Source organism: Perognathus longimembris, chromosome 2, assembly GCF_023159225.1.
Source record: "Perognathus longimembris pacificus isolate PPM17 chromosome 2, ASM2315922v1, whole genome shotgun sequence".
NCBI lineage: Eukaryota > Metazoa > Chordata > Mammalia > Rodentia > Heteromyidae > Perognathus > Perognathus longimembris.
Window position 1 is genome coordinate 62,779,090 of NC_063162.1, and position 25,234 is coordinate 62,804,323.

Genomic DNA, 25,234 nt, shown 5'->3' on the forward strand with positions numbered 1-25,234 from the left:
AATAGGAGGTATGAGAAAGAACAACCAAATGCAATGCAAAAAGCACTGCCTGGCTCTCAGACTGCTTAAAAAACAACACAACCAAAAAGTGCTGTGAAGGACATTTTTAGGAAAAGAAACAATTTAATTATATGTGAGATAATTTTATATAAGTATTACAATTGCTAGGCATGATTTTACAAAGACATCTTGGGGCAAACTGGACCAAGTGAACATGAACTGGAGATAAGATTCAACTCTAGAATTAAGAACTAACCTCACAGCTATCGATCATGGCATGTGGTTATACAGCAGTTTTGTTTTGTTTTGTTTTGTTTTGTTTTTGGCCAGTCCTGGGCTTGGACTCAGGGCCTGAGCACTGTCCCTGGCTTCTTCTTGCTCAAGGCTAGCACTCTGCCACTTGAGCCACAGCGCCACTTCTGGCCATTTTCTGTATAATTGGTGCTGGGGAATGGAACCCAGGGCCTCATGTATACGAGGCAAGCACTGTTGCCACTAGGTCATATCCCCAGCCCCATACAGCAGTTTTTTGAAGAGATGCTTAATGAAGTTGGAGGTAAAATTAAACTGTGAGTACAATTTACTTGCAACTAGTTTTAGAAAAACATGTATGCAGAAAGGTTCAGATACATAAAATAGTTGTCAAAATCCTAACAATTTCTGAACTGGATGGCAGTTAAATGGGGAGCTCATTGCATTTTTCCTTTCAATTTTATGCTTGAAAGGGAACTATATTTCTCTCTGGATTCAAGATGCTCACATCAGCATTCCTTCCCTTTACTACTCCCTCCTGCTCACCGTTTTTTTCTGCTCTTGCTTCTTTCTCCTCTATCTGATCCACAGCAGTTTCTGGCAAAGATACCAACTTCTCTTTGAACAGATCTCCTTCCTCATCATCAAAGACACTGGAAGTAGATTTGACTTTGTCTTTAAAAGAAAATCACAGCATAAAATTACACCAGGGTAAAATCTTATCACAAAACTCACAGATCAAATAAGAAATGTTTTCCTTCCTACAGATAATTTAGGAAAGGCATCATTTCTTGACTTATTTACAAAGAAATACAAATAATAAGTGGACCAAACCCTTTCTTTGGTAGTTTTATCTTTCTTTCCTTTTACCTATGGTACAGAGAAAGGAATAAACCCAGGCCTTGGTAAATACTAGTTAACTACTCTGCTTCTATGATACAAGCTCCATTCCTTTGTTATTTTTGGATTTTGTTTTGGTACCAATAATTTGGCATAAATTCAAGACCTCACACTCTTGATTAGCTTTTTCATTCAAGACTGGAACTCTAACATTTAAGTCATACCTTCAGTTCTAGTTTTGTTGGTTAAATGAGATAAGAGTCTCATAGATTGATCTGTCCAGGCTGGTTTGAACCAAGATCCTCAGATCTCAGCCTCCTGGGTAGCTAGAATTACAGGCTTGAGCTACCAGAGCCTGGAGCCTTAGTATTTTTCAGAGCACAACAGCAGCTCAAATAAAACAGGAAAAATAATGTAATGATCTAGCTGATACACTTATCCAAGCAGCAGCATCCTCTGCTTAGAGTACCTGAGACTTAAAATTAGACAGACCTACAAAAACAAGGATCACTTAAAAGGCTATCAAATCGGTCTTTCCAGGAATCTGAGATATGAAAGTTGGCTGTTTGTAAAAGATCGAACACTGCTGGGAATAGTGGCACTTGCCTATAAATCTCAGCTTTTAGGAAGGAGACAGGCTAGAAGATTGAGAGAGTTCAAGGCCTGCCAAGGCCAGCCTAGGCTACTAGAGTGACTGTCTCAAAAACAGCCAAAACAACAACAAAATCAAACTACACAGTAGTCAACAAAAGTAGATTCCAGAATCACCCATATCACCACTTCCTTACTCAAATACAAAGGACATCACAACAGGCTTGTATCTACTTCTAATTTCACCAAAAGTTAGCCTCCAGTTATTTGAAAACAAGACCTTAACATAGACGACAACCTAAGCAAACTGTCTTGCCATTTGTGTTTTCTAGTTAATGAACCTAGGAAATCTTCCCAATCTGCCTGCACCTGATTCTTTATAGCAGCTTAGCAAAGTTCCACTGAATGGAAGGCCCACAGCTCACCCTCCTGATGGACACCTAGAGAGTATCCAATCTTTTGTTCCCATGAGCACTGTTGTACATCATGAGGCATGAGTGTGCTTGGAGACACTGCTCAGGGAAAGCAGTGTATAACAGACCTTCAGGAGCACAAGAAACATCACTCCCTGTCATTTTGATCTTTTTAGGGTTGAATACATTATTTCTTTTTGGCCTTTTTTTTTGTCTTGAGACCAGGACTCAAACTTGGTGTCTGTCATTTCACTTACAGGCTGTTGCTCTACCACCTGAACCACATCTCTAACCACTAGAATGGAATGCATTATGCAGCCACCTATCCTATCTAAACTGACAAGGCTGTCACTCTTCCTGGCACCACTGTTTCCACCCCTCCTCTCCACACTAACCACAGGAGAGCTACTGCAAATAGGCCTGCTTCGGAATGGGTTCTTGTTCTGTCTATTCCCATGCCACCCTCTCCTTTTTCAGGTTGCTGAAAACTGTGGTCTATCTTTCCTGAGGGAAAAGCACCCACCTAAGTCTTTTTCCTCCAAGTGTGACCTACAAAATGCTCTGACCAACAGGAGCTTGCTAGAAAAATTGACTCTTAAGCTTCATTCAGGACCCATTCAATCAGAATCTTTGTTTTGACTGAATCCCTGGAATATCCATTCTTTAATGTAAGGGAGGGCTAGAGGCATAGTTTAGTGGTACTGAGCCAACCAAGCAAACACAAGACCCGGAGTTCAAACCCCAGTAAAACACACACATACACACACACACACACACAAAGAAGCAATTCTAGAACTTCAAAAGACACAGAACAACTTGGGGACCTATATCCTTTTTAAAGTTAACATTCTTTTTCTGGCTGGCTCTGTTCTTAGAATCAATAAGCTGGAATAGGTACGTACCCTGTCTTAGAAGGTTTGCTGTTGGATGCCACAAAAAAGTCATCCTCATCCTCATTGTCATCATCAAAAAGGCCAGCAGGAGCTGGGAGGTGTAGGTTCTTCCCTGAAGTAGCCTGTGTGGGCTTCTGGGGTTCCTTCAGAGATGGGGCAGAGGTAGCCCCAAACACATCAGTGTCCCTGTGGGTGAAGAGAAAAAGATAGTCACAATTAAGAGCCAATGTGAGTCTCCTGGCCACAAATACAACCAACAACTGCCAAGAAGTTTTTAGTTTCAACCGCAAAACATACTTATGGGCACAAATAATCTCTCCTACTGCTAGAGAATATACTCTAGACACTTTTGACTTCTTAAAGACAGAAAGTCCAAGGCAATTGATTAATGGGATGATTGATTGATTCCCTCCCTCCCTTCTTCTTCCTTTGCAGTGCTGGGAATCAAATAGAGAGGGCTTCATTCGTGCTAAGCAAGTGCTCTACCGCTTAGCAACCCTTCCAGCTCCAATCCACTCATTTCTAATAAGAGAAAACTAACATCAGTAAATGAGAACTTTTATAAGCTGTTCAATGCCTTTTCACTCGCATATACCTCCTACTTTCCAGTCAGTCCTTAAGATGATAACAACTTAAAAACTTAAAAACTTAAACTTAAAAAACTTAAAACTTAAAAACTTAAAAACTGACAAAATCATTTTGGTTTTAAGAAATTACATGTTGTTACCCAGAAAAACAGAAACAGCTCCTGCAGGGATTTTCTTTCCAGGTTTGAAGGATGAAGACCCTAGAATGGGGAACAAAGGAACAATTATTTCACAAAGAAATTAACTTTCCTTGTTTAAGACACATTTTCTGAGGTAGATGCAACACAAAATATACCTAGCAGAGATCTCTTAAAAATAACTTTGTCTAGGCTGGGAATATGGCCTAGTGGCAAGAGTGCTTGCCTGAAGCCCTGGGTTCAATTTCCCAAGCACCACATATACAGAAAACAGCCTATAGTGGCACTGTGGCTCAAGTGGCAGAGTGCTAGCCTTGAGCATAAAGAAGCCAGGGACAGTGCTCAGGCCCTGAGTCCAAGGCCCAGGACTGGCAAAACAAGAAAAAAAAAAAAAAAAAAAACTTTGCCTAAATAAGCCATTTTAAAACTCCAGAGAGTCTTCAATTCTGCCCACACCAGAAATTTTTCCTTGGGATTAACACAGTCCAAACTATGACTTGCATGGAAAGTCAGGCTCACTGTGATCAAACAGCAGGGTTAGGGGGACCTTGGTGCCTGCTAGACAGGGACAGAGCAAGCAGAATCTCTCAAAATCTCTTCCCATGTCACCTTGATGTAATGAATGGCTAAAAGGAAAAATAGAAGTTGAAGATGGCAGAGAAAACCATGAAGATGAAAATAGCAATGGAGAAACAAGAGTGGTGAATCTCTGATGCCAGAAAGTAGAATGTAGAAACAGGTCAGTGAGCCAACATTACATCATGCTTGAGGAAGGTCTCTAACACCAAGCACCTGTGGCCTGGCAGGCTGTGGAATATAATAAATAATTTCTAAGAAATGACTACTTCAAAACTAATAAAAGTTGTAGGGGTTGTTTTTTATTGTTTTTTTTTTTTTTTGGCAATGCTGGTGTTTGAACTCAGGGCCCTATGCCTGCTAAGTAAGCATTTCACCACTTGGGTCACAGTCCCAGCAAAAAACTGTTATGTTTTTAAAACATATTTTGTTCTTTCAAAAATTCCTACAAGTGATTTTGATATATGCCAGCCTGGGGAGTCATAATCATTAACTTACATATAAAATATTAGTAATGGTTCATTGAGTTAAAGGTATTCTCAGCACTGCCATTAAGTATTTTTATTTGGCTTCTTATGAATTCTTTCATAAGGCAAAATAGTGGCAGAGGATTGCACAGTGTTGTTGTCCCCAAGCAAGAAATAGTGAAGACAAACTGCTTTTGACTGTTCATTGGGAAAAACAACCGTTCTCAGCTAAGCAAAGAAAAAGGCTTGGGAAAACTTCAGGTATTCCATTCCTGAAATGGAAACTTGCAAGGAAAACCAAACAAACTGGATCCCAACTCCAGCTTACCTTCACTAACAGGGGCTTCCACCTGCTGATCACTGGGAGCTTCCCTGAAGAGGTCACTCTGTTTGTAATCAAGAATATAACCCCCCCAAAAATTTCAAATATGAAGAGCTAAACAGAGCTACATTTGAAGATTTCTAAGGAAAAGGACACACACACACACACACACACACACACACACACACACACACACACGTACAGCATGCACACCAGTCCTAGGGCTTGAACTCAGGGGCTGGGCACTGTCCCTGAAGTTTTTTGCTCTACCACTTTAGCCACATGGTCCACTTCAAATTATTGATGATGAATTGGAGTTAAGAGTCTCACGGACTTCCCACCTGGGATGGCTTTGAACTATGATCCTGAGATCTCAGCTTCCTGAGTAACTAGGATTACAGACAAGAGCCACCAGCACCAAGCTAGAAGTACCAATATTTTGAAGCTATTTATTTGCTCTTCTGCCAGAAAATCAGTTGAAAAGTCAAGATACTAGAAAAATAGACCTTAAATAATTTGGGCCTTTCCAGGAATTAAAGAGGTGACAGAAGATATAGATAAAGCAAGCCAACCTAGTTAGCCATTACTCCATGCTTCTGAATTCAACATTCCTCAAATAGTAAAGTAGAAGTGGACATCTAATAAGAAGCTATTTCGGGCTAGGAATATGGCCTAGTGGCAAGAGCGCTTGTCTCGTATACATGAAAGCCCTGGGAATGATTCCTCAGCACCACATATATAGAAAAGGCCAAAAGTGGCACTGTAAAAAAAAAAAAAAAAAAAAAAATCAAAAGTGGCACTGTGGTTCAAGTGGCAGAGTGCTAGACTTGAGCAGAAAGAAGCCAGGGACAGTGCTCATGCCCTGAGTCCAAGCCCCAGGACTGGCAAAAAAAAAAAAAAAAAGCTATTTCTTCCTTACAAACTCACAAAACAAATGCAGAGAGCATTGCTAGATACTGCTGACTCACCTCCTCATCCTCATCATCAAAAAGCCCCTGGCCTCCACTGAACAGGCCACCTCTGGAGCCAAATGGTGAGAAGTCTTCATCAGTCAGCTTGGGAGGTGCAAAGAAGTCGTCCTCTTCATCTACCAAACCAAATATAATGTTGCACATTAAAGATGCATCGAATTAGTGTTAAAAAAATGAGTTCAGAACCCAAATTCCAAGGGTTTTTCCTTTACAATATCTATAACATTGACAGGGAATTTTGTCAGTACTGGGGCTTGAATTCAGAGCCTCTTGCTAAACAGACAGATCTTCTACCACTTGGGCGACATGTCCACCCTGACATGGGGTTTATCTAACCACAGTTAACAAGGGGCATTTGACTGCAGATAGATGAATTTCAAACAACCAACCACTAAACAATCTTCTAAGTCACTCAAAAGCTCTTTAGAATCTCATTAAAATATTGGCAAAAAGCTGACAAATGAATTTCTTAGGCAACTAATTCTTGGACTTACTTATTTCTAAGCAAGGCAATGCCTCAATTGCCACATTCAAAATCTAGGGAAAGGGCAAACAAATGGATCAGAAATCATATAGGAAGACAGTGATAAGATAAAGTATGGGGGCTGGGAATATGGCCTAGTGGCAATAGTGCTTGCCTCGTATACATGAAGCCCTGGGTTCGATTCCCACATATATGGAAAAGCACCACATATATGGAAAAGGCCAGAAGTGGCACTGTGGCCCAAGTGGCAGAGTGCTAGCCTTGAGCAAAAGAAGTCAGGGACAGTGCTCAGGCCCTGAGTCCAAGGCCCAGGACTGGCAAAAAAGAAAAAAAAAAAAAGATAAAGTATGACAGACAAAACTGCTTAGTATGAAAAAGGCTAATAATTTATACTAAAAACAAGCAATCTTCTAGTTCCTATATCCCTCAAAATTCTAGAAAGTCAGGTAATAAATACTATAAGATCTAATAATTTAGATATTATATATACTACAGTATCTAACAATTCAGATATTTACTGGTGTTTTTTTTTTTTGTTGTTCGTTTTTTTACTGCTCACTCACCTCTCCATTAGTATCCTAAAACATACTTTTAGATGCTTTGGGAAAGTAAATAGTGACAACTCATAAATTACATAACATTGAGTCAAAAGGCTATGAAAAACAACGGAAGTGAGGGAAAGGCCTACCATCCGAAGGCATTCTTCTATCCTTCTCTTTCTATGTCTTGTGAGGTTTTGCATCTCCTGAAGATAAGGCTGAAAAACATTTCATAGTGTGTTGTACTGATTTTCTATACTCTGCATCCTTATGAATCAGGCTAAGAGCAACACACACTTCAAATCTCGGCTCCATGGGAGCACTGAACTTGGTGCTTTGTCCACAGGAGACACTTTAAAGTATCTCTTTGTCAGGCAGTAGCCTGCCAATCATGTGCACTCCAGTACTGTAGATACTGAAGGAACTATTTTGATATCTTTCTACCTTGGTAAATAACTAGAATATACTTAGAGTGTATTGTTTTTCCTATTGAAAATACTACATTAGATTAAGCCAGACATTCTTAATTATTACCCAGAGTTCTCTTGGAAATTCCCATATAGTTACATGCAAAATATTACGTACATGTACACATGCACAGTTTTTGTGGGGTTTGGTGTCCAGCTATCAAAAGGAATCTATGAACCACATAAAAAGGAACAAGAATTACAAATTAGCCCTCTTGTGACATAAGACTTTATAAAGGGAACTCCAACCATCTAAATGTCCTGCCTTCAAGACCCACCTGTCTGCTCTTCTTCTAGTCGATTCAAGGTATCTCCTCTGATCCGAGCTGCTAGCTCATCGGCAAATGATGTAGGTCTTTTCTATGAGCAAGAGATTAAGATAAATCACTCATAACAAACTAGTACAATTTACTTCACGACACCTAACAAAATCATGTTAACAATAGCAAAGAAATTGAACTGAGACAAAAACAGGGTTTATTTATGTTAACTTAAATCTATTTACTCTATCGAGATCAAGGATCAGGATACACAAAATGTCAATTATGTTATTTAAACCTTTGCACTCTACAGAAATCAAAGATCAGGATTCACAAAATGTTCTTTCAAAAGAAAATTAAGTTTTATTTCCTTATTTTTTAATACTTCATTAGGAGTGGCAGGTAGGCAGATAAAAGCACTGTTTTAAAACTTTTAAATCAGACAGTTAAAGCTATCAGAACTCATGGAGGGGGGCCAATGCAGATTGGGTCATATAATGGGTGTAATGGATGTGAGTCTTTGGAAGCCAACTCTGGAAGGGAATGGTTTAAGGAGATGTATTTGGCTGTTGAACTGGTAAGAGCAGACTTGTGATGGCCAATCTAAATTATCTACTTAATTGGATTATGACACATGAGATTAGTAAAGCATACCTCCAGTTGTTTTCAGAGCTGGTAAACTTTTCATAAAGGCTCTGATCATAGTCCACTGACGCATTCAAAATCTGAACAGATTATTGGGAGGTAGTGGAGCTGTGGGAAATGGGACCTGGCTGGCAGACAAGTGAATGGGGGCATATCCTTGGGGGCTGTATATTTCCCTGGCCTCTTCCTGTTACTGTTCCGTTCTGGTTCCTGTCTGCCATGATATGAACTGCTCCTCCATTCCCTTTCTACCATCATGGACTGTAACTTCTAAAATTGTGAGCCAAATAATCCCTCCTTTGTTGTTTCAGTTATGAATCTGGTCAAAAGGACAATAAAACTAATATATCATCAAAAAATAATCTTACGTAAAAATATAGGCATAATGTAAAATAAAGTAGTTACAAATGCAAGGATAAAACAAGGAATAAATTGTAGGTTCATTTCTAAACTTTGCTAAAGTGATAGCAACTCTACTAGCTTACAGGTTTAATGTTTTCTTCAGTATCTTCATCTTCCTTCTCAGAGTCAGCAAAAAGGTCACCATCATCATCCTCTTCTTCATCACTCATACGTGTATTATGCTGAGAACACACCAGATTAGAACAAGTAGATGTAAGTCATTAAGCTGACACAGACATAGTCACTTTGTTTTTAATTTTCCCCCTTCAAAAGGGTAACAATTTTTAAAAGAATAATGATGGAGGGCTGGAGGCATGGTTCAAGTGACAGAGTGACTGCCTAGCAAGCACAAGGACTTAAATTCAAACCTAAGTACCACAAAGAAACTCCAACCCCTTGGTAATGATGATTATGCTAGTAATGATGCAAGTAATGGAGCATTTAGTACATGTGCTGGAATAAATAATATAGGTAGAGGATAGACTTACCAGAATCTAAACAAATGATTGACTCCTTAATAAGGAATAACAGCAAGAACAGAAAAGCAAAAGACTGAAATACTCAAAATGTCATCACTAGAGGAACATGAACAAAATAAGTGTATTCTTATCTTACTAAAATCAAGTAATGATTTAAAGGAATAAGCTTGCTGAGTGTCAGTAGCTCAGATTTATAATCCTACTCTGAAAGCTGAGACATACCTAAAGAATTATGATTCAAAGCCAGCCTAGGCAGAAAATTCCATGAGACTCCATCTCCAAAAATAGCTACCAAAAACCTGAGCTGTGGCATGGTAGAGAGCAAGCTTTGAGCAAACAAGCAGAGCTAACATGAGACCCCTGAGTTCAAGCCACAGTACCCGGAGGGGGTGGGGTGGGGGATAAGGCGTAACACCTGGGTAGCTACAGTAAAAACATGCAGAATGACAAATTCACTATGATTCTGTGTCCCTGCCTACCATACTACACCATTTGTGTAGACATAGATCTATTTTATAGAAGCAAAGAAAAAAAACTCAAAAAGATACATTGCCATATCATAATACCAGTTACTTCTGAAAAGTAAGTCGAGATAAGAACTGGAGATCTTAAACGCAACTCTATTTGTTAAATTCTAAGTTTCCAAAGATTCCACACTTTTCTAATTTGTACCATTATAAAAGGGTGCTGATGTCTCATGCCTGTAATCTAGCTACTCAGGAGGCTGTGATTAGAGAATTACGGTTTGAAGCCAGCCTTGGCAGGAATGTCTGTGAGATTCTAATCTCCAATTAACTACCAGATTACTTGAAGTAAAGCTGTGGCTTGAAGTGGTAGAGTACTAGTCTTGAGCACAAAATCTTAGAGACAGTATCTAGGTCCTGACTTCAAGGCCTCACCACTAACAAAAGAAAAAAAGGTTTTCTGCTATTTAAATCAATAAGCTATGCCAGACACTATGCTAATCTAAATTAATACTACACTTTTGAGGTTAGCTGGGGGCCACAAAACCAGTCTAAATTTAGTAATAAAAACAAGTAAGCACAATCCCTTTAATGACTGTATTGTATTATTTTAAAACTGTATTTGTAAATTTAATAACTCCATAGAAATAGCTTATGAATGAATACAGAGAACTAAAATCATAGAAACCAACCACATTTGTGAATACAGCCAAGAAAATCCAAGTACTAACAAAAGAGCACAAAATCCTGATAGTTGATTGATATTTGAGAGTTTGTGAAACATAGTTCCCAGTTAGGGAAACTGAAGTGCAAATTGGGATGATCTACATCATAGTACATATAATATTGGAGCAAAAATCGAGTTAAGCCAGGTGCTAGCGGCTCAGACCTCTAATCCTGGATACCCAGGAGGCTGAGATCTAAGGATCATAGTTTGAAGCCAGACCCAGTAGAAAAGTCTGTGACACTCATCTCCAATAAATGGCTTTTAAAAAGCCAGAAGTATGGGCTGGGGATATGGCCTAGTGGCAAGAGTGCTTGCCTCATATACATGAAGCAATGGGTTCAATTCCCCAGCACCACATATACAGACAATGGCCAGAAGTGGCACTGTGGCTCAAGTGGCAGAGTGCTAGCCTTGAGCAAAAAGAAGCCAGGGACAGTGCTCAGACCCTGAGACTAAGGCCCAGGACTGGCAAAAAAAAAAAAACCAAAAAAAAAACACCAGTAAAAAGCCAGAAGTAGAGCTGTGGCTCAAGTGCTACCCATGAGTAAAAAGAAAAACAAACCAAAAGGCTCAGGAAGAGCACCCAGGTCCTGAACTCACGCCCCAACACTTGCACCAAAAAAAACCTCTGTTAAAAACTATCACCCCAAAGCCGGGTGCCGGTGCCTTATGCCTGTAATCCTAGCTACTTAGGAGGCTGAGATCTGAGGATCACGGTTCAAAGCCAGCCTAGGCTGGAAAGTCTGTGAGATTCCGATCACACCAATAAACCACCAGAAAACCGGAAGTGATGCTGTGGTTCAAATGGTAGAGTGCTAGACTTGAGCTGAAGAGTTCAGGGACAACCAACATCCCAGTGTGGATGAAATTGTAGGAAAATCACAGAATCCGAATATATAATATCCATCACACAGCAACATCAAGAAGCACACATGTAAGACTGCATTCCTATGAGCAGGTTCACAGAGTCAATAAATTTCTGCGTGTATAATACACTAAAAATAGATTATTTCCCTCATACCTCTACACTACCACAGTATCACACATCATCATGTTTAAAAACATTGAAGTTTATCAGACTCATACTTGTAATTCTAGTTACTTAGGAGGCTGGGATCTGAGGATAGTGGTTCAAAGACAGCCCAGACAGAAAAGTCTGAGAGATACTTATCTCCAATAAACCACAAAAAAAACAGGAAGTGGAGCTGTGGCTCAAGTGGTAGAGTGCTAGCCTTGAGCAAAAGAAGCTCAGGGATAGTGCCCAGGCCTTCAGTTCAAGCCCCAGGAGCAGCAAAACACCCCCAAAATATGGAGGATTACAAACAGATTACAAATACTATTTAAAATAATAATGTCATGTTAACACAATTTAATGCTAACATATAAGAGCAGGAAAATGAATATATTGTAAAAGAATATACTCTTTGTTGGATATATAAAAATTAGGGCATCTGTAATAAGAGTAAGATATGATTTTTACCTTGTGAATATTTGTATGTTACTACTATACTGTCTTAAATTTTAAAACAGAAGAGAGAAGATTCATGTTCAATTTGAGCAACTGGGCTTTCTTAGATTTAGCCTCTTTTAAAAAAAAAATGGAAGTTAAATTATAAAACAAAATTGAACAACCTGATGAGCACCAGTAGCTGACACCTACTCAGGAGGCTGAGATCTGAGGATCACAGTTCAAAGCCAGCCTGGGGGGGCTGGGAATATGGCCTAGTGGCAAGAGTGCTTGCCTCATATACATGAAGCCCTGAGTTCGATTCCCCAGCACCACATACATAGAAAACGGTCAGAAGGGGTGCTGTGGCTCAAGTGGCAGAGTGCTAGCCTTGAGCAAAAAGAAGGCAGGGACAGTGCTCAGGCCCTGAGTCTAAGCCAGAACGGGGGCGGGGGGGGGGGGCGGCAGGGGCAGCCCCCAGGCTTATCTCCAATGAACCAGTAAAAATCCAGAAGTGGAGCTGTAGTTCACGTGATAGAGGGCCAGCCCTCAGTGAATAAGCTAAGAAATAGCATACAGTTCCTGAGTTTAAGGGGGTGGGGGGGGGGGGGGGGGAATGGACATCTTAAAGGAAAATGGGCAAATGTAAAAGAAATCCTCATTTGTCAATATATCACTCAAAAGCAATTTCAGTATCTATGCCTTAACTAAAGTTTAGTACACAGCATTACCTGTTTTTGATCATTGTCGCTGTGATTGTCAAAGTCTTCATCTGAGTCCTATGGATAAAAGACAGCTTTGTTGTGAACACAGGCTGCACTTGGAATGCAAATTCACTGAGAACATAGATTCCAGGTCTAAACTCTGGGGCAGTTAGTTTTGTTTTTTGTTTTTGTTTTCTGCCAGTCCTGGGACTTGGGCTCAAGGACTGAGCACTGTCCCTGGCTTCTTTTTGCTCAAGGCTAGCACTCTGCCACTTGAGCCACAGCACCACTTCTGGGCGTTTTCTATATATGTGGTGCTGGGGAATTGAACCCAGGGCTTCATGTATACAAGGCAAGCACTCTTGCCACACTAGGCCATATGCCCTGCCCTGGGGCAGTTAGTTCTATGTGAAGTAGAGTAGCTCAGACACATGGTCTCCTGAGCAACTAGTCAGCTTAAATATCAAGATGCAAATTGCATGAAAAACTGCAATGTTGCAACACATCTCTCCAGCTAACATGTTTGTGGGTCATGGAAACAGGCCTAATAGTGCATTCTTGTTACTTTCCAAGTCTAACCTTTGGATTTAAAGTAAGCACTACACATTTATTTAACTTAACCACCAAAAGTTGGTTTGTGTTCCATTTTGGACTCCATTCTCCATTCTTCCTCTATGTAAGATAACTAACATCAGCTCAAGAAGGGAACTTCATTATTTGTTGCCAGCAACTTGGTAAATAAAGAATTGTTTCTATGGCTAAAATTGAAGGATCCAGCAAATGATTATCTGTTCTAGTAAGATTAGTGCTGGGAAGTTTATTTACTACTGCTACCATCTGTGTTTGGAAGGGCTGAAAGGTGAGTAAGGGAGGGAGACTACAAAAAGATAAATGGATGAGGAGAGAAAAGCAGGCACATGTAATTTCTCTTTTCAGAGAATTTACATCACCAGCTATCCTTCAAGTCTGTCTCTTCCCTTTCCAAGAATGAATATCCCATGTAAAGGAATAACTCAAACCACTAGTCCTTAGATTAGGTAGTCAGACTGTGCTGCTGACATGCAAGAGTTCAAGGTAACAGCAGAGCTAGTGTTAAGTGGATGCTTTCAGTATCATGTTTGTAGTTTATAGTTTAAGTATCATCTGTTTATAGAAAAAAAGTACTAAATGCAGATGTTTTCCCCTAGAATTCGCAAAGACTGAACACACTCAAAGATTACTTTGCAAGCAGAGATTCCACCAAAATATCCAAGCCACCTTCTTCTGCAAAAAATGCTGAGTGACTGGTGGCAAATCAGGAGAGAGGATAATGGCAATTCTCTGGCTCTGTCTATACATGATGGGTATTTAGCCTGAACAAATTCTCAATCTCTCACCCACCATTCCCTAGGCACACCAGACACCCCTTACCTCGTCTTCATTCTCTTCTTCACTGTCTGCAATACTGCCACGATCACTGCCTACTGAACCTTCTTTAAGAAGAAGAGAAGAGTTAGCAGCAGTATTCAGAAGAAAACATCTGTTGTTCTTTCTTGAAGTCTCAAGCTGTCACACAAAAGCAGATTTTGGTAAAGCTAATCTATTTAATGATATTAAAAGTGTCACTATTCTAGTAAGGAACCAAAAATTTATACAAATCTCAAGATAGCCCCATAAGATACAAAAAAGAATTTGTTTTAAACTCTTTAAAGACGTCAAGATCATATAAAGGAAAAAAGTCTGAGAAATGTATAAGATAAAAGATGAGGGCTAGGGGCTGGGGATATGGCCTAGTGGCAAGAGAGCTTGCCTCGTATACATGAGGCCCTGGGTTCGATTCCCCAGCACCACATATACAGAAAACGGCCAGAAGTGGCGCTGTGGCTCAAGTGGCAGAGTGCTAGCCTTGAGCGGGAAGAAGCCAGGGACAGTGCTCAGGCCCTGAGTCCAAGGCCCAGGACTGGCCAAAAAAAAAAAAAAAAAAAGAATGAATGTAGAGGGCTGGGGATATGGCCTAGTGGCAAGAGTGCTTGCCTCGTATACATAAGGCCCTGGGTTTGATTCCTCAGCACCACATATACAGAAAATGGCCACAGAAGTGGTGCTGTGGCTCAAGTGGCAGAGTGCTAGCCTTGAGTAAAAAAGAAGCCAGAACAGTGCTCAGGCCCTGAGTTTACTGCCTAGGACTGCCCCCCCCCCCCAAAAAAAAAGATGAGGGCTGTGGCTTAGTGGCAAGAGTGCTTGCTTGCCTTGTATACATGAAGCCCTGGGTTCAATTCCTCAACACCACATATATAGAAAATGGCCAGAAAGGGCATTGTGGCTCAAGTGCCAGAGTGCTAGCCTGCAAGAGAAGCCAGGGACAGTGGCTCAAGCCCCGAGTCCAAGCCCCAGGACTGGCAAAAAAAAAAAAAGATAAAAGATGACTAGAGAGATTTCACAACTAACTGTGGCAAGGGGTTCTAGTTGAAGTTCTCAGAAAGAGAGATGGTAAAGGATATCACTGGGACCACTGGCCAAACTTGAATATGACTGAAGATTAAATAATAGGATTATGTTCAGTACAATTTCCTGATCTGATCCTTATACTACCTAAAAACATGTCCTAGTTCTCAAAAAATACATGGTGAGATATTTAGGAGTAATGGAGCTAGGTGTTTCTCAAACAGATTCAGTAAAATTATGAGAACATATATAAAGAGGCCATGGTAAAATCTTACCATCTGGCAAGCCTGAGCTTGCTACTTGTACTATTATTACGTTAATATAAATAATGAGTATGAGTACCTTCACTGGATAACTCTCCGAGTCCTATATCTTCTTGTTCCATGAAAAGCTTTGATCCAATGAGGTAGGGTAAAGGACGATCAATATACAAATCCTGCAAGTAGCAACAGGGACCATCCATTAAACATCCAGGTTAAAAATGAAATCAAGCAACCCAGGTGACAGCCTGGACTGCCCCACCTGATACCTCAAACAAGTAACAAAATGGAGGGAAGAGTAAAAAGTAATAATTACTGATTTGAAAAAAGAAAAAAGTCAAACTCTAGGTAAAGAAGGTGAGGTAATGCCAGATTTACCACCAAGGGCCCATGACAAACAATGTTGCAAAAGCCTACAAAAGGTTTATTACCAATCCAGGTACTGGTGGCCTCACGCCTGTCATCTAGCTACTCAGGAGGCTGAGATCTGAGGATTATGGTTCAAAGCCAACCCAAGCAAGGAAGTCCATAAGACTGTTATCTCCAATAAACTACTCAGAAAAAGCTGGAAGTGGTGCTGTAGCTCAAGTGATAGAGTGCTAGCCTTGAACACAAAGAGGCTCAGGGACAGCACCCAGGCCTTGAGTTCTAGACCCAGGACCAGCAACAAAACAAAAGGTTTACCAGCAGTAATCAAACCAAGAAAAGGACATAACCTCAGAGCAAAATGTCCAAAAGAACCAAAAGCAGACGCTGAAAATTCTAGAAACCCTAAGAAATCCTAATCTCTCAGTACCCTTCCAAAAAGCAGTACACCAGTGATCTCACCGCCACATATAAATTATGACACAGGCCTAAGAAATTTTTTTTTTAAAAGGTAGGTGTGGTGACACACATGTCTAGTCTCAGCACTTGAGAGGCTGAGGCAGGAAGATTTCGGTCTTCAAAGCCAGCTTGGCACAGTAAGACCCTGTCTCAAAACAACAAAACATTTTTTGGCTCACCAGTACTGCTCTTATACAGCCTTTGTATGTATACACATTTTGAGAATGACCATAGTAGCCATCAATCTAGAGAGAAGCATACTGAAGAAAGAATCCCAATGCTGCTTTCTGGTATCTGAGACAGTGGGTGGACACAAAGCAGGTTCAGGGGGCTGGGGATATAGCCTAGTGGCAAGAGTGCCTGCCTCGGATACACGAGGCCCTAGGTTCGATTCCCCAGCACCACATATACAGAAAACGGCCAGAAGCGGCGCTGTGGCTCAAGTGGCAGAGTGCTAGCCTTGAGCGGGAAGAAGCCAGGGACAGTGCTCAGGCCCTGAGTCCAAGGCCCAGGACTGGCCAAAAAAAAAAAAAAAAAGCAGGTTCAGGGTAGCATAGAAGACAGACAAGGCAAGAAGAGAATCAAGAAGACTTTGATTGGGCCAGGAGTTTGGCCTAGTGGTAGATTGCTAGCCTAGCATGCACAAAGACCTGGGATTGATTCCTACCACATACGGAAGTGGCGCTGTGGCTCAAGTGGTAGAATGCTAACCTTGAGCAAAAGAAGCTTAGGAACAGTGACTAGGCCCTGAGTTCAAGCCCCAGGACTGGCAAAAAAAAAAAAGACAGATCACTCTGGAGTAAGGCAAAGGATAAGTCGTACCATCCAGAATGCATGAAAAGAAACAACACAAATCACTTAAATGCCAAGTTTGCATAACAAAATATCCAGAAGACTGAGGAGGAACTCTGCATAGGAGTGAAAGCAACAGTGCAAGAAACAAGATTATTGTCATTTCTCCTCCTTCTAGGGATTCAAGATTACAGAATTTAGAAAAGTAACATTGGTACAGGAAGACCAGATGATAAAACAACAGTGTATGATATATGCTAGAGACCTGCATTTCACTCCTGTATTTCTTGTGGTCCCATGCCTAATACAGACCAGTGAAAGTTCTAGAGTGAGCAAAGCACTATGTCCTAATAGTCTCTTCTATCCTCACAGCTGGAGGACAGACTGCTGAGGATTCTCAGCACTACCTTGTGTTGTGGTCTCTCTTCTCATTAACAGGTCCCGTGGCGGGGGGGGGGGGGGGGGGGGGGGGGGGAGGGGGTCAGGAGAAAACAATTCTGATGCCTCACACCAATACTTTTCCCAGGCCTATTGCTAGCTTCTAAGTCTACACAGAGCAAAACACAAGCTAACAACTACACCAATGGTAGGATCTACTCCAATCTGAAATGAGTCTGTGAAGCTCAAACTGGAAAGCAATATGCTCCTGAATAGTTATAGATGTTTTCTTGTGGCATTTTAAAAATTGTTATTATACAGGGTGAAGTACAAAGGGGTTATAGATACACAAGTCAGGAAAAGAGTACATTCCTGGGGCTGGAAATATGGCCTAATGGCAAGAGTGCTTGCCTCGTATACATGAAGCCCTGGGTTCGATTCCCCAGCACCATATATATAGAAAAAGCCAGAAGTGGCACTGTGGCTCAAGTGGTAGAGTGCTGGCCTTGAGCAAAAAGAAACCTGGGACCGTGCTCAGGTCCTGAGTTCACGGCCCAGGACTGGCAAAAAACAAACAAAAAAGAGTACATTTCTTTTTGGACAAAGGTTTTACTGGCATTTTTTTAAATTCATGAGGCATCTGGTATCACAAGGACTCTCAAAAATGATATCACAGCCAGGTTCACATCAGCAATCCCAGATATTCAGGAGGCTTAGACATGGAGGATCACAGTTCAAACCCAACATGAGCAGAATGGTTTATGAAATTCCATCCTCAACTAGCCAGCAAAATGCGGGAATAGAGATATGATATGGTTCAAGTGGTAGAGTATCAGCTATGAACAAGAAAGCCAGGCTGAGTACCGGTGGCCCATGGCTGTAATCCTAACTACTCAGAAGGCTGAGATCTAAGGATTAGGGTTCAAAGCCAGCCCGAGCAGAACAGTCTATAAAATTCCATCTCCAATTAGCCAGCGAAATGCTGGAATGGAGTTACTGCTCAAGTATGGTTCAAGTTGTAGAATATCATCTATGAATAAGAAAGCCAAGCCAGGCGCCAATGGCTCATGCCTGTAATCCTATCTACTCAGGTGGCTGAGACTTGAGGATCATGGTTCAAAGCCAGCCATGGCAGGAAAGTCCATGACTCTTATCTCCAATTAACTACCAGAAAATCGGAAGTGGCACTGTGTGGCTCAAGTCGTAAAGCACTATTCTTGAGCTGAAGAGCTCAGAGACAGCACCCCAGGCCTCACGACTGACAAAAAAAAGAAAGAAAGCCAAGCAAGAGTTCAGTTTCAGGCCTTATATTCAGGCCTCAGTGCTGGCTTGTGCATGCGCACTCACACACACGTGCATTAATATAGTGACCTTCTATGTTTATTGCCACCTGACTTTGCATTGCTCCACTGTCTTCAACAGTCCAAGAAAAACAAAATTTAAGACAATAAACATCTTCTAGGCCAACAGGGAGAATGTTCACAGTGGTTCTACCTGTAATGATCCAAAGTAGGAAACAAGCCAAGTGCCTTCTGTCCATTTTGCAGTCTCTCTTAGCATAAGCTACACAATCTTGGATCGCTCTCTCCTTCTCATAAAACTCTCTTTCCCTCTAACCCCAATTCAAATCTTATCTTTGCCGTAAGGATTAGGAGACAATGAGGGTACAAAATTTCAGTTATATAGGAGAAACAAGATCAAGAGATCTGTGGCACATGGTGATCACAATAGATGACAATCCGTGCTTATCACACATCTCAAGGTGATAACAAGTCAGTGAGTGGATTTCCAAGAAGAAGGTTTAGGTACTCTCACCACAGAAAGTATGCAGGGCTTAAAAAGTTAGCATAAGTTAGGTCTTCCTACAATGTACACACATTTTGAAATATTTATAGGGTAACTATATATAAATTATACTTATGCATATGTGTATATATGTATATATACATTTATATACATATGTGTATATACAGATAGATAACTTAAAATGCCCCAATTCAAATCTCATCTTCACGTTAATGTTCCAGCTATAAGTCAGTTCTCTCTCCAAGTACTTATGGTTTCTCATTTAACCCCCTCCTCTCCCAAACTGACAGGAGCTATGACCTACCTGATCAATGTACTCCATAACTTGGTGTGGGGCCTTGCACTTCCTAGGTGCTCAGTCAATGCTGTGTATATAGCAAGTCTTTCTTCTGAGGTCAATTTAGGATTGCTAACAAAAGGGCACCTTCCTAAAGCATCACACCCAAGGTATAACAATAAATATGCTATAACCAAGTCTCTGAACTTAGTGTCTTTACCTTTGGTTCAAGGATCAGTTCCACCCGCTCATTAGCATCGTCATCTTCTGAATCCGAGTTCCCTGCTTTTATGTCAAGTTGCTCAAACGCGCTGTCTAGAACATGTAAACCATAGTTCACAGCCTCTTGGACTTTGGGAATCAGATCTACTTCTTTCTGCTCTCGGGTCTTCTCCTGCAAACAAAACACCATTCAGCGAGGATCTTCAATGTAGACACTATCGTTTCTCTAAAGCCTACATTCATGCTCTGAAACAATCTAAACTAAAAATGATAGCAGAAGTCACAGTCTGCAGAAGGCCTTGTCAGAGACTCTAAAGCAAGACCTTAAGTTTTTGTTGTTGTTTTTGCCAGTCCTGGTGCTTGGAATCAGGGCCTGAGCACTGTCCCTGGCTTTTTTTTTTTTTTTTTTTTTTTTTTTGGCTCAAGGCTAGCACTCTACGTCTTGAGCCACAGCACCACTTCTTTCTTTTTCTGTTTATGTGGTGCTGAGGAATTGAACCCAGGGCTTCTTGCATGCTAGGCAAGCACTCTACCACTAAGCCACGTTCCCAGCCCAAGACCTTAAGTTTTAAATCCCAAGCTTTCCACTTTCTGGACAGTATCTAACCAGTTAAGATTCCAGAGCCCTCACCTACAGAAACCTAACCTACTGAGTGATGATTCTGTTAAATAAGCTGTGTAAAAACCTAACAATGAATAGCCTATCATTTCCCCACTTCTTAAAAGGGAGAAAGGGCTATGTATTCAAATTCATCATGACTGCATCCTACTAATGGTCCACTAGCAGTCTTAGGAACTAAGAGTCAGAGGTAAATACTACACAAAGAGATGTGATTTTTCAGTTGCAGTTAATAAAGATAGTTTATAAATGTGTTTCATACAAAGAGGGTTAATTCATCTCTAGCCTATCCTGTTTATCCTGTCAAAACAATGTTCTTCCTCAAGTCTTGCTGAAAAATTTCCCCAGGAGTCTTCTTCCTTTAAGAGCTGCTGTCAACAGTCCTATAAGCTTGTCATCCACTGTGAGAAATACTGAAAACACACTGTCATTTTTAGAGGTAACTTTCTACAGGTTGATATGAGCCAGTATTGTTCCAAGGGGGAACCTTATGAGCACTGTAGCCTTTGCCTCAAGTACTAAAGTCCTTCTATTATTTTGTTTTTGTTGCATCTGTTGGTACTAAGCTTGGTTCTAAGATTGACAGTTAACACTGTATTTAAATCTGTGAAACACATTTGAGGAACCAATGCATAGTAGTTTTCAGTTACTTACTTTTGTGATGGTAGAGATCAAACCCAGAGCCTCACATATGCTCTTTTCCACTGTTACACTCCTAGTTCCATGGCTTTCAGAAAATACTTCACTGAATACCTACCACTTTTAAAGTTAATGTGGACATGATGTAATCAGCTACTATTGCCACTTAAAAACGGCTAGCAAATTCCTAAGTAAGATTTTGACTTTCCTAAATTATGTTAAAAATAGGCAAAACCATACACCTGGATGGATTCTAATATTCTTTCCTGGTCTAGCAGTTTCATCTGTTAAAATTAATACTGACAGAATACCATTCTTGTCAAGTTACTTACACCTGTGGCCCTCAGGGGGCCTCAAAGTATATACACACTAAATCTATGTTCAGTCTTATACCATTTTGATTTGGTAGGATTAAGAATAAAGACAGTTATAAAAGAAAAGGGCAATTTTGGTCTTCAAAGAACTCATATAGACCACACTAGAATATTACATAACTCTAGTGTAGAAAGCTGCAAACTATGGGGCTGAGAATGTGGCTTAGTGGTAGAGTGCTTGCCTAGCATGCATGAAGCCCGGGGTTTGATTCCTCAGCACCACATAAACAAAAAAGGCCAGAACTGTTGCTGTAGTTCATGTGGTAGAATATTAGCCTCAAGTAAAAGAAGCTCAATGATAGTGCCCAGGCCCAAAGTTCAAGCCTCAGGACTGGCAAAAAAAAAAAAAAAAAAAGAAAGCTGCAAATTATATCTCAATCTATGGCCTGCTATGTAGTCATTACACTAAAAATAGCTTCTAGATATTTAAAGAGAAAATGGAAGAAAAGGTAGAGGAAGAAAAAAAAAAGAAAGTAGAAAGGAAAAAGAAAAGAACCGACAGAGGCCTATGTGGCTTACAATCATATATTACAGTATTTCTTTCTTTCTTTTTTCTTGTCCTGTCCTGGGGCTTGAACTCAAGGCCTGGGTGCTGGCCCTGAGACTCTTTGTACTCAAGACTAATTCTCTACCACTTGAGCCACAGTGCCACTTCTGGCTTTTTCTGGTTAATTTATTGGAAATAAGAGTCTCATGGACTTTTCTACCCAGGCTGGCTTTAAACTGTGATCCTCAGATCTCAGCCACCTGAGTCACTAGGATGACAGGTGTGAACCACCAATGCCCAGCTATGATGGTATTTATTATCTTACTCTTAGAGAAAAAGTTTGTTCTTGTTCCAGAATTCTGAAATTTAATCTCCACATTACTTAAGGGGCTGCCCTAGCATCATTTCCCCCACCCCCCATCCCTACCAGTCAACTTGTAACTCTCAGTTGCTTTTCTTTTCAGGGTCAGGAAAAGCAAATTTATCAAAAGTACCTGCTCCACTTTTTCTGCCTCGGCCTTGGGCACCGGCTCTTCCACTTCTTCATCATACACACGCTAAATATGAAAATAAGTTTATTTTCAAAAGGGCAAAAAACCACTTCAAATAAGTCATTACATAAGATTTCAATATGTTCGGGATAGGAGGAAGAATAAAGATGAAGAAGGAAATGGTTATCAGCAAATTGCTGAGAATACTACCAGTGAGTCATGGACAAATAGAAAAGAACAGTAGTTAATTAATACTCAAAAATTAAATTTAAAAGAAAAGCTACAAATTATTAGGATATAAGAAAAAGTTTTAAGCTCATGGCTAACCAAAAGCCAAGAGCAGAAAGATGACCATTGTTACCTTTTTTCAGCTAACCCCATACTTAATGCTGAGAAGCATGACACAGACTCTCAGTCAAGACCACTAAGAAGAACAACTTGTCTATCTTATCAACTGGGTTAACTAGACACATGTGGGTAATGGAAATGGCAAGTACCTGCAATCTAGTCAAATGTTGTTTTTAGAATTTTTAAAACTTGGTTCCAAGAATCATTGACAAAACTACAAAACTCAAGTTTAAAAAAAAACGGAGCAGAAAGCACCACTGTGGCTTAAGTGGTAGAGCGCTAGCCTTGAGCAAAAAAAGCTCAGGGACAGTGCCCAGGCCCTGAGTTAAAGCAACATGACCAGCACAAAAAAAAGTGTGGGGGGGGGGGGAATCAATGAAATTAAAAGAGTATCAACAAAATCAAGAAAAATGTGCTGATAGAATGTCTGTGATATCACAAGGACAAAATAGCAAGATAATCATCAAATCACACAGAAAAATTAAAAGCTAAAAAGAAAACAAACTGATAATTATGGATACAAGGAAGTTGGGACTTGCCCTTCTAAGACATCAGATAAGCTCTCAAAGTGTTCTTGTTCTTGTCTGTAGTTTCCTGCCAAGCTTGGGGTAGAACCCAGGATTTACTCAGGCTGGACAAGTACTCTACCCCTGATCTACATCCCCAGCGAAGACATATTTGAGATTTATAATATTTAATACAATGATTCTGGCATTCAGCAGAGGTAAATTAATGAAGGGTTGAGGCCAGAAAGACCCATGATTACATGTAAGCTTGATTTTATAAACACACACACACACACAGATATACATGGGCATCCATACATGTAATTCAATGAGGAAAAGAGCTACTTAGTAAAGGTGACCTATGTGGAAAACAAATGAAATTCTCCCTGCACATACAAACATTTATACATATCCATATATATGTCAAAATAAAAAGGCAAAGAAATGGTTTTCAGTTCAATGGAAGGAGTGTACTGGAGTGGGGAAATGGCACCTCTGTAACAAATGTGAGAAAATATTTAAATCAACTGTTAAGTGTTATATATTCTTAGGGTTGGTGGTCATTCTCTATACCTTTGTATTTGAAGTATTTCATGAAAAACTGATATTAAAGGATTGTCAAAAACTATAATATAGACATAAAACAGTCAGAATAAAAATTAAGCTCACCTCAGAGAAAGAAGAATGGCCAATAGACATATGTTTTGTTTTGTTTTGCCAGTCCTGGGGCTTGAACTCAGGGCCTGAGCACTGTCCCCAGCTTCTTTTTGCTCAAGGCTAGCACTCTACTCGCCCACCAATAAACATATGAAGAAATGTTGAACATCTCTGCCCATAAAAGAAATGCAAATCGGGCTGGGAATATGGCCTAGAGGTACAGTGCTTGCCTCACATACATGAAGCCCTGGGCTCAATTCCTCAGCACCACATACATAGAAAAAAGCCAGAAGTGGTGCTGTGGCTCAACTGATACAGTGCTAACCTTGAGCAAAAAAAGAAGCCAGGGACAATGCTCAGGCCCTGAGTTCAAGCCCGAGGACTGGCAAATAAATAAATATAAGTAAATAAATAAATATAAATAAATGCAAATCAAAACAACATTGAGATTCCACCCTACCCCATTTAGAATGGCCATTATCAAGAAAACTAATAATAACAGATGCTGGTTGAGATGTGCACAAAAGGGAACACTACTCAGTTATTGGTGGGAATGTAAACTTGTTCAACCACTCTGGAAAGCAGTATAGAGGTTCCTTAAAAGACTAAACATAGAGCTTCCCTATGACCCAGAAATCCCACTCCTGGACGTTTATTCGATAGAAGACAAACAGTGCCACACTAAAGATACCAGCACAAACCATGTTTACTGCAGCATTGCTTACCATAGCCAAGATAAGAAATCAACTCAGATGCCCCTCAGTGGGTGAATGGATCAAGAAAATGTGGTATATATATATATATATATATGTAAAAGGAATTCAGAAAGAACAATACTGTACCATTCCTAAGGAAATGCAAAGACTTGTAAAAAACTATATTAAACAAAGTAAGCCAGACCCAAAGAAACATAGGTCACATAGTTTCTCTCATTTGTAGTAACTACAATGTGCCTATAAGTCTACAAGTAAACAGTGAGTGATTAATACACACACACGATAAATTATATACGACTCTAGACATTCACACACTAAGGCCAAAAAAAATGCTGGGTGTAGTGGCATGTGCCGACAGAAAGATACATAGGAGGATCATTGTCTGGAGTTGGTCCTAGGCAAAAATATGAGCTCCTATTTGAAAAATAACTAAAAAGAGATGGTACTGTGGCTTAAGTGGTAGAGCACCTGCCTAGCACACACACAAGGACCTGAGTTCAAGACTCAGTGCCATTAAAAAAAAAAAGCCTGGTGCCGATGGCTCATGTTTATAATCCCAGCACCTGAGGATTCCAGTTCAAAGCCAGCCCAGATAGAGAAACTCAAAGACTCTTAGCTCAAATTAATCACCAAGAAGCCAGAAGTGGAGCTCTGGCTCAAGTGGTAGAGCTCTAACCTTGAACAAAAAGTTCAAGGACAGTACCCAGGCCCAGACTTCAAGCCTCAGGACCTGCAGGCACACACAC

At 40.3% G+C, this 25,234-nt stretch overlaps 1 protein-coding gene across 1 annotated transcript in view; it reads right to left on the bottom strand.

Annotated features, from left to right (window-relative positions):
• Window positions 1-25,234, bottom strand: part of Washc2a (WASH complex subunit 2A) — a 75,156-nt gene that overhangs the window by 44,339 nt on the left and 5,583 nt on the right. Inside the window, 13 exon segments of the mRNA XM_048339287.1 lie at window positions 802-927; window positions 3,000-3,176; window positions 3,717-3,776; window positions 5,085-5,142; window positions 6,047-6,165; window positions 7,222-7,290; window positions 7,818-7,899; window positions 8,930-9,028; window positions 12,695-12,742; window positions 14,078-14,139; window positions 15,434-15,527; window positions 19,650-19,823; window positions 22,265-22,327. Of these exon segments, the coding sequence (XP_048195244.1) occupies window positions 802-927; window positions 3,000-3,176; window positions 3,717-3,776; window positions 5,085-5,142; window positions 6,047-6,165; window positions 7,222-7,290; window positions 7,818-7,899; window positions 8,930-9,028; window positions 12,695-12,742; window positions 14,078-14,139; window positions 15,434-15,527; window positions 19,650-19,823; window positions 22,265-22,327 (1,231 nt within the window).